The following is a 9,950-nucleotide window of genomic DNA, read 5'->3' as shown; positions in this document are numbered from 1 at the left end:
GATCAGTGTGTGTCATAGTGACCAGTCATTCCCAGTCGTTCTGCTGTTAGGGTCAATTTTCATATTACCCTTTTATTATATGGGGTAGAGGCCTGGTGCAAGGTGGGGGCCAGCTGGTTTGCCCTGAAGAGTGTCCCGGATCAGGGTGGGGGTCCCGCTGGGGTGCCCGGCCAGCCTGGGTGAGGGGCTGATGGCTGTTTGCAGGCTGGTCACACCCCCTTCAGGGTGGAGGTCCCACTGGGATGCCTGGCCAGCCTGGGTGAGGGGCTAATGGCTGTTTTCAGGCTGGTCAAGCCCCCCCTAGTGGGGACCGTCACCCCATGGAGGTTTGGCCAGCCTGGGTAAGGGGCTGATGGCTGTTTTCAGGCTGGCCAAGCCCCTCCAGCAATGGAAGCTCCCAGCCTCTTCTTCTTTTTTTTTTTATTCTGGGATTTATTTACCTTCTATAATTGTAACTTTGTAGCCTTGAGAGGAGCTCAGAGCCGGCCAGGGCGGGCAGGAGGGAAGCCTCCTGCTTGCTCCAGCTCTGTGGCCACAGCCGGCTGAAAGCAGGTGTCTGGCGTTTATTTACCTTCTATAATTGAAACTTTGTTGCTTTGAGTGGAGCTCAGAGCTGCCGCGGCAGGCTGGGAAGCATGGCTTCCTCCATCATTGGGGCAACCAAGCCTCCTGCTTGCTCCAGCTCTGAGACTGCCGGCCGTCATCTTGGTTGGGTTAATTTGCATATAGTTGCTCTGATTGGCTGGTGGGCATGGCTTAAGGTATAGCAAAGCTATGGTCAATTTGCATCTTTGTCTTTTATTAGTGTAGATTTCCCTCATTATTCCAGTGGGATTTGGAGGCGAGAAGTTAGGTAACTAAATGGATGCTAGCAACCTTTTTTTTTTTTTTTTTGCCTTAGATTTTTAATTTATGTATATGCCTGTAGCTTCTACCATTGTCCTCTTTGTTTACTCCATTCCAGCCACTCTGGTCTCTTCACTGTTTCTTGACTGTACCTCACACACACTCACTTTAGGTCCTTGGGTCTTCCCTCATGTATCTTCATGGCTCACTTCCTACATTACTTTGTGTAAAAGAATAAAAATAAGCATATAAATGCTTTTAAAATAAACATTTAAGTAAAATTTCATTGATGTATAACATCTGTCTTAGGAATCTAATTTTATTTTTCTCAAAGTGAACATATATCCCTTTAACCAGAACCCAGATCAAGAAATATATCTTCATTTGCACTACAGAGCCCTTTTATGCTGCCTCCTAGTCACTCACCCCTGAAAGGTAACTGTCATCCTGACTTCTGATACCAGAGATTAGTTGTTTTCAAATATTATTGAATGGAGTCATGCAGTATATATTCATTGTGTAGCTTCCTTTGCTCAGCATTGTGTTTGCGAGAGTCATCTACATTGGAAGAAACAATAGTTTCTTCCTCATTCCACTTGTAGGCATACACCCAGTAGAAATGTGTACCTGTATGACAAAAATGTTCAGAGAAGCACTATTTAGCTCCAACTGGAAACAGTTCAAATGTCTACCAACAGTAGGATGAATAAATAAATGGTCATATATTCATGTTACACATTACTAAACATGCTATTTAAAAAGTGTGGATTTTTTCTTTTCTATTTTTTAGATCTAACCCCATCCAATCTGGAATGCCTATTATAACTACATCAGCTTTCACCTGCATCAAAGATAACACATGTTAATAACTTAGTATGTATCTTTCCATATGTTCTCCTTACATAATCATACATACACATGCCTACACATAAATATACACGCATACACATGTATGTGTTGGGGAGTTATTCTAAAAAGATGGGATCACAATATATACCATTTCTGCATCTTGTTTTATCATGTCATAATATTAAAACCAAACTGTTTTTTAAATAGTTTGTATCTGGAATAACATAATGAAAATATTAAAAATAATGAAAAACTGGGTTAAATTGTATTAAATCTATTTAGTTATTAATTAATTCATACCATCTAAAATGAAGAAGTTGGCTAATTCATTTTAGTCAACATTTATTAACATGACAGATATGTCTCTATGCCCGTGGATTCTTTTCTTTGCTCTGTAAGTACACTTAGGAAACTAAAAGACATGAACTGGAGGCAGGGTAAGGGTGTAGATTTTCTTCAAGTATTTTCTTCAAGTGGTAAATTAGGCTCATACTGTGGAAGAAAATTATACTTGTTTTATATGAATCCAGAAGGTAAAATGGCAACAAATAGCAAGAAGTTATGAAGAGACAGTTAAATTCAAAATAAAAAATAACTTTCTAACAGAAACTTTATAGATGCAATGGACTGTCTTGGGGCCCAGGAAGATGCTTGGTAGCTTGGTAATGTACTGTGTGAAGATTTCAAGCCACAGGTGGGCAGTTGCACCTAAGTAGGTTTAAGAGCCCTTTCAATGTGGAATGACATCACTCTAGTGTTTATTTTAATTTTTTATTTTCCTTAACAGATAATATATTGTCACCATTATTTTTAATGGAAGATGATTGAATGTGAAAATCTAAACCAAGAAGAAATAATTAAAGAACTGGTGAGTGAGGGTCAAATTTATTTCCAACCATATCTGCAAGAATATCAAATAGAATACTTTACACTACATTCTGGAGTTTACCTAGAGATTTCTTCTACAGCGTGACCTTTGGAATCAGAGAGAAATTATACATATGGTACAACATTCCTTCTTGTGAGAATAAAACATGGCATCAGTGCAATTGACAGTTTATAATTTTTAATGGCAAAAACACATTTTTATTATTTTAAATAGGTAATAACCCAGTTTCTTTTTTGAAAACAGTGTTTATGCAATGGTTTATCTTATGAGATGGTTGTACAAGAAGGATCAGATACTTCAAAACTGGAGATGTTTTTCTCAGGGTATCCCTGTATAGTCGGATTATCATTATTTCCTAATTTAACAAGTCTCACAATCGTTGCTCAAGACATAAAAGAAATTTCAGGATTAGAGACTTGTTTACAACTCAAAGAACTTTGGATTGCTGAATGCTATCTAGAGGTAAGTCTAAACATTTCATTTTACACGAAATATTTTATACTGAATTCTGCGGCTTTGGAAAAATAATTCATTGGAATATGTGCTTGAGACATGGATCAAAATAGATGAGTGAGGGGGAAAAAGAGACCATACATGATGAATTGCAATAATACCCGTTATCCAGTAAAAGAAAACAAAACACAAAACAGATAAATGGGCAAAGGATAGAAATAGATTTATACATGGGAAAAACTAGAAATAAAAAATTAAAACATAGACATATCTACTTTTTAGTAACCAAATCAGACCAAAAAATACCCAGTATTGCTTAGGAATTAAATCAGTTCACTTAGATACTATTGATAGTGTGAAAATTATAACATTTATATTGAAAAGCAGTATTGCTAAATGTGTGAAGAGCCAAACAAAGGTACATACTGTTTGACTCAGAAATCCCCATTCTAAGGTTTTGTCCAAGAGAAGTAATTCAGCAGCAGAAAACAACTGTATTCATGAAGTTATTTATTGCACTATTATTTATAATAGCTAAAATTTTGAAATATAAATATGCCACATATAGGGTTACTTTAAAGAAAATGATTATAAACTTCCTGAAATATTTTTTAATTATTAAATATTTTCATATTTGAAAATTATTAAATATTTGACAATTATGGAAACATTTTAGATAGTCTTAAGTTTAACAAAACACTAATCTGTAGAGATATTATGATTATAACCATATAAAATTAGGTGCAGAGTTGATTTAAATAAAAAGAGAATATAAAATTGAAAATAGTTGTACATGGATACAGAAGTTATATGTTTTTCCTTTAAAAAACTTAGTTAGCCCTGGCCGGTATGGCTCAGTTGGTTGGAGCATTGTCCCGTACACCAAAATGTCATGGGTTCAATTCCCAGTCAGGGCACATACCTAGGTTGTGGGTTCAATCGGGGTGTGTTGGGGAGGCAAGCAATTTATGTTTTCTCTCCCTCCCTCTAAAAAAATCAATGAACAAGTCCTTGGGTGAGGATTTAAAAAATTTAGTTAATTTTGCTGGATATTTATTTTGCAATAAAATTTGACTTTTAAAAGAAAATGTACTTGATATGTACTTTATTATAAGGATTATGGTAAAATATAAGCTAACACTACTCAGTCTGCTCTTTTTTTTTAACAGAAAATTGAAGGTCTTCGAGAATGTAAAAATTTAGAAAAACTGTATTTATATTATAATAAAATTTCTAAAATAGAAAGTTTAGAGAAATTATTGAAATTGGAGGTTCTTTGGCTGAACCACAATACAATTAAGAATATTGAGGTAAGATAATTTCACTGTATATGTAAAATTAATTACTACTATGGAGTTTAAACCAGAATGTCCAAGATCTTATTATGCTTAAGAGCCAAAATACTTATAATTTGTTTAATTATTGTTGTTAAGAAGAACTAACAAAGAGAACTTCATCTACATTATTTTCTTTACTCCTCCCACAAAGCCTGAAAGGTAACATGTTATTTCTTCTTTGGAGGTTTTTTAAAAAAAGAGATTTAAAGAAGTTTTATATATTACTTGCCTAAGATTACAAGCACACTTTGTGTGATGTGCTCTTTTTCCCTATTCCCCTTTCTCTTCCTCATTTCCCTGTTCCCTCCTCCAATAACTCTCTCCAGGTGCCAGAGAAACAAAGATGGCTTCATTGAGGTTCCCACTTACTTCTGTGCTCAATGCTCAGAACACCCGGAGAACTACCAGATTGATCAGATGGTTTATAAGTATAGATTTTAATGATTTCTCCTAAATTATATACTGTCTAAATTTTTAGGGCTTGCAAACTTTGAAGAACTTAAATGATCTCAACCTTGCTGGAAATCTAATAAGCAGCATTGGTATGTACTGTTTCATTTGGAATGTAAGGCAATCTATATATATGAAAGCCTAAGCAACCGTCCTACTGGTAGCTATGATGAACACTGACCACCAGGGGGCAGATGCTCAACGCAGGAGCTGCTGAGCTGCGGTGACTTGGCAGCTGCGTTTCTCGGGTGACGCACCCAGAATCAGAGAGGAGGGAGCCCAATAACAGGGTGCGTCACCCAAGAACCACCCTCTCGCAATCCAGGACCCCTTTGGGGATGTCAGAGAGCTGGTTTCGGCCCGATCCCTGCAGGCCAAGCCAAGGGATCCCACTGGTGCATGAATCTATGCACCAGGCCTCTAGTGCTACAATAATATTTTATCAGTATAAAAAGTACATTTCTTTCTTTTAGACCTTTTTGCATGATACCTTTGCAAAGCATTTCTGAATCTATGCTTCTAAATCAGAGGTTAATAATTATAGTGGTGTTGTTTATCTTATTGACCTGTAAGAAATGATGCCCATATACAATTCAGAAATAAGAGGATATGAATAGGAGGTAAAACAAGAAATTTAATTTTTCTTTCATCTTGCTTTTTTAAATTAAAGGTCGATGTCTTGATCCCAATGAACAACTGGAAAAATTAAACCTTTCTGGTAATCAAATATGTTCTTTCAAGGTATGTTTCAGTGGAATGAATTTTTATTTACCAGCCTGGATCATGAGCCATCTTATTGCAGAAAATGGACTAAATAGCCAGCCCCCTTTTAAGAAATAACTTGATCATGTTGGACTATCCAGTGCTCCTGAGAATTTTAGAGTTAGTTGACTAAATTGACCATAATGATCTGACACTATTAAAATCAAACAAATACCTACTTGGCTTTTAAGATACTAATTTCTGTTAGTTTCCCCCTGGTCTTTCTAGCTATACCTCTTCTGGTTACTCATCCTTTCATAACATTTAAAAAATGAACTTCCCCAGGTCAGTCCCAGGGTCTTTTCTTATTTCTGTCTGCTTTCACTCTGTAAATAATCTCATCATGTCTAAGACTTTAAATACCTTTTATCCGCTAATGCCTCCTAGATTGGCATCTCTACTTCCCCTAACAACTCCCCAAACTGTAGATTTCACCTGTGCTGACTCAAACTGATTTCCCCTCCACCGAACCTTCTTCTTCTGCAGTTTTCTCTGCCTCTCTAAAGAGATCTTCATTCTTCTAGTAACATAAGCCAAATACCAGTACTTACCGTCCTTTTGACCCCCCTATTCCTTCAACTCCATTCAATCCATCAGCAAATTCTGTTGGCTCCACCTTCTGAATATGTCCAGAGTCTGACCATTTTTTTTTTTACCACCTGTATCACTACCGACCTAGTTTAAGACACCATCATCCCTAACATTCATTATTGGGAAGAAAAAAAAAATGCCTCCAACAGGTCTCCCTGTGTTAACCCTTTTGCTATGATGTCTGTTCTCCGCACAGCAGTCCATTCCTTTAAAAGCATGTCAGATCAAATCACTCTTCTGCTCAAACCCCTCCCCTGACTTTTCTCATCTCTTTCAGAGTAAAAGCCATTAATCAGTGGTTACACTGGCCCACAAGACACTAAATAATCTAGTCCCCCAACTGTCTCTCTGACCACTCTCCCCTTTGCTTACTCCTCTCCAGCCATTCTGATCTCCTCACTGTTCCTTGCACATACTCACCTTAGGGCCTTAGCACTTGCTGGGATAGTCTTCCCCATATGTTTTCATTGCTCATTTCCTCATTTCTTCCAGGACTTTGGTCAAACATTATATTCTTCATGATGTCTTTCCTGCACAATTTAGATAAAATATCAACAGCCCCTACTCTACTGCCCTCCCCATCCTGAAGCACTCCCATATCTCTTTCCGTTTTATTTTTTTGTCTTGGCGCTGATCCACATCCCTTACTAGAATACAAGCTTCGTGAATACAGAAACTTCACCTGTTTTGTTCACTGCTATCTTCACAAGCCTAAAACAGTACTTGACATTTAATAAATCTTAACAAACATTTGTCAAGCACTCAAATGAAAGACAAAAAAAAAAACATAAAAAGATTTCATGCTTATGGCACATAATGTGGGTGGAAACATGACATTCATAATTTTGACAGTGTCAGATTGAAGGTGCATATTCCAACACTTCTCCTATACAATACTGAAGAAAGATGAGCAAATTTACTATAGAAATAGTTTTGAATTGATCAGTATTGAAATAGACATTTTTTTACTCAGAGAAGAATATATAGGACACCAAAAAGCTATGGACTGAGGCAGAATGTTATATGCACCTTAAAAAGAAATTTAAGCACAATTTTATCTTCTTGGTCAAAATCAAGAGGGAATATTTGATGTGGTCACACCTTGAAGGGTTGACAGATTTTGACAGGCGTTGTGGGCAGATCTTCCAGGCAGTGGCAGGCAGGCATTCTAAGATGGGGAGAACAATATGCACAAAGGCATGGAGGTCAGAAATCAAAGGGTGTTTTTGATCAGAGGAAGGTATGAAGGAGAAATCCAGAATGCCATGGGAGGTAATGTTTAAGCTACCAAAACTAGGAGTTATCTAAGGAATGCGCATTCCGTACAAATTTGTGAAATGGTCTAAGTGGTGGAAAGGGATATAGCAAATTCAAGAAACTAAAAATCCTGTGTGGCTGGAACAGAGTGAGGGAGAGAATCATGAGTTGAGGCTGAAGAAGATGAGGCAGAATGCTGGGAGGAGAAGGGATTGCCCTGCCAAGAAGCCAGATGGAGGGTTACCTTGCGCTGGCTAGCCGTGGCGGCCTCATGCGGCCAAAAGCATGGGCTTCCCAGGCGGAAAGATCTGTCAGTTCTGGCCCTGCCACAAACCAGACGCAGTGGTAACATGAAGTTTAAGTGAAATGATAATGTAAAGATCTCAATAGTAGACACTCAATAGATATGCTATTTTATGATTATTACTATCACTTTATGTTAACCTATTCTCTTTCAATCTGGGGAGAAAATAGGGTTGTTGTGAAAATTTGTTGTATGGCATAATATTAAAAAGGCTCCCTATAATAATGATGGCTATTTATTATAAAAGCATTGAACATGATTCACAGCAACTTTTGCTAGTCTCATCTTAAGAATATTCTTGAAACACTGTTATTTTGAGTTTTTATCTCTAATCTTTCCATTCACCCTAAAAAGATACTATCCCTGGTAATGATGGAATAACTTCTGTGCCACTTTCCATCCACACCAGGTAGCGCAACACTGATTTTCAGTGATGAAATGACTTCAATATCATCTGCCTTTTGAGTGTGGGTGGGTGGGGCGGGCGGGCGGGCGGGGGGGGGAGGGGAGGGGGGGGCGGTTCCTGTGTAAGACTTCAGAGTTCACAGTCTCCTAGCCCAGACTGATGGTCAAATGCAACATGGCCACCCATAAATTAAAGGGGGTCTTTACTTACGAGAACACTCTGAGATTTGCCTCCCTTGTTCCTGCAGAATTACACCAAATAACTATTTGCACAGCTCTGACCAGAAAGTGCCCTTTCAGAGCAGCTCTCCTTAGCGCCACTCCTCTCATGGACTCAGCTCCTGCCTGCAGAGTCAAAGTCTCACTTGTCCAGAGAGTCTGGAGACACATTGGCTCCCTAACCCTGTTACTTTCTCCTCTCACAGTCTGACTTCACTGCTTGCTTCCATGTTCCATTTGTGCTTTATCTTCAGAACTAATGTTTCCTGGTTCTTGCTTTAGATGTCCCTTAACTCTGATTCTGATGCTCCTAGGTAGCATTGCATCCCTTTAAGTCCAATCCCACCATAGCACCCTCCTACCCCAGGAATCACCCTAGTAATGCTATTGTTGAGGAAACTATGAGGATATCTTGGAAGTTGGAAGAAAGTAATAATCATTCAATTCAATTCACATGTTTATTTAGTGCCTACTGTGTTCGAAATGCTGAGTGCTGGGGATGTAAAGTTAAACAGGTCACAAACCCTGCTCTCAAACAGTTTATCTCAGGAATTGCCAGACTTTTTCTATAAAAGGCCAGGTAGGACATGTTTTAGGCTTTGTAGGTCATATGGCCTCTGTAACATGTTCTTTTAAATTATTTTTCCACAACACTTTAAAAATGCAATCACCGTTCTTAGGGCCAAAGTCCATATAGACCCTTGGCTTATAGAGTTATGGATGAACAAGCAATTGGCAGTAGGGTGTGAAATTCTAAAGCAAAGGTAAGCCAGTGGCTAAGAGTTCATAGGAGGAGCATCTACCCCAAGCTTGGGGTGATGAAACTGGGCTCCTAGAGAAGAAGAATTTTAGGTTAAGTCTTGACAGATTAAGAGGTTAAATTGGGGTGAAGTCCAATCCACTCAAAAGCAACAGTCTGAGTGAGAGTCTAAAGATAAGGTAGGGTCTGATACATTATGAAATTTCTAGTTTTTCAGTACGTGGCTAAAGCATAAAATGTCAGGGTTTAAATTGAAAGAAAGAAGACTGAAGGGGGAAGCAAGGGCCAGATGCCAACTAAAGGCAGGTGGAAAGATGGCTGAAACTTTAGGATAAAAGATGTTAAGGAGAAACAGTCTGGAAGTGCATTATCAACCCCTCTGCCTCCATACGTTGTGAGAAAAATGAGGCCTCAGGAGAAAGCTAGGTTTCAGATGTCCTTAATAGGTAGAAAAGGCATTTACAGAAAAAAAAATTAACAACTAAAAATCAGGAATTTAATGGTGACTGTAATAGAGCCAGGGTCCCCTAGCCTTTGATGAGAAGAGCAGATCTGCAGGCCAAGGAAATGGCGAGCTGTGTGCAGAGGTGGTAAGTGTGGGGAATGCTGGTGAAGGGAGTAGGAGACCTACAGGCACAAGGGGGCGGTGTTACACAGGAGCTGCGCACAGAGGAACCCTCTTACTGAATAAATGTGCTCAAGTAACTGGCTCCGGGTGAAATACACGATTTAGTAAATATTCTTTGGCCTTTTTTAGAAAGTACAATTTCAATTTACACGCATAGTTACATAGAGTCTGCTATTTAATTATCGATGATCTACATATAT

At 38.3% G+C, this 9,950-nt stretch overlaps 1 protein-coding gene across 1 annotated transcript in view; it reads left to right on the top strand.

Moving 5' to 3' along the window:
- Positions 1-2,515: 2,515 nt before the first annotated feature.
- The window catches only part of LRRC9 (leucine rich repeat containing 9), an 86,167-nt gene continuing 78,732 nt past the window's right edge, over positions 2,516-9,950 (top strand). The window contains exons 1-5 of the mRNA XM_059694735.1: positions 2,516-2,563; positions 2,828-3,046; positions 4,207-4,347; positions 4,853-4,916; positions 5,495-5,565. Coding sequence (XP_059550718.1) covers positions 2,516-2,563; positions 2,828-3,046; positions 4,207-4,347; positions 4,853-4,916; positions 5,495-5,565 — 543 coding nt within the window. The remainder of the gene's footprint in view (positions 2,564-2,827; positions 3,047-4,206; positions 4,348-4,852; positions 4,917-5,494; positions 5,566-9,950) is intronic.

This window comes from Myotis daubentonii, chromosome 1, assembly GCF_963259705.1.
Source record: "Myotis daubentonii chromosome 1, mMyoDau2.1, whole genome shotgun sequence".
Lineage (NCBI taxonomy): Eukaryota > Metazoa > Chordata > Mammalia > Chiroptera > Vespertilionidae > Myotis > Myotis daubentonii.
Note: the sequence above shows the minus strand (reverse complement) of the source record. Positions and strands in the feature narration are given on the sequence as shown.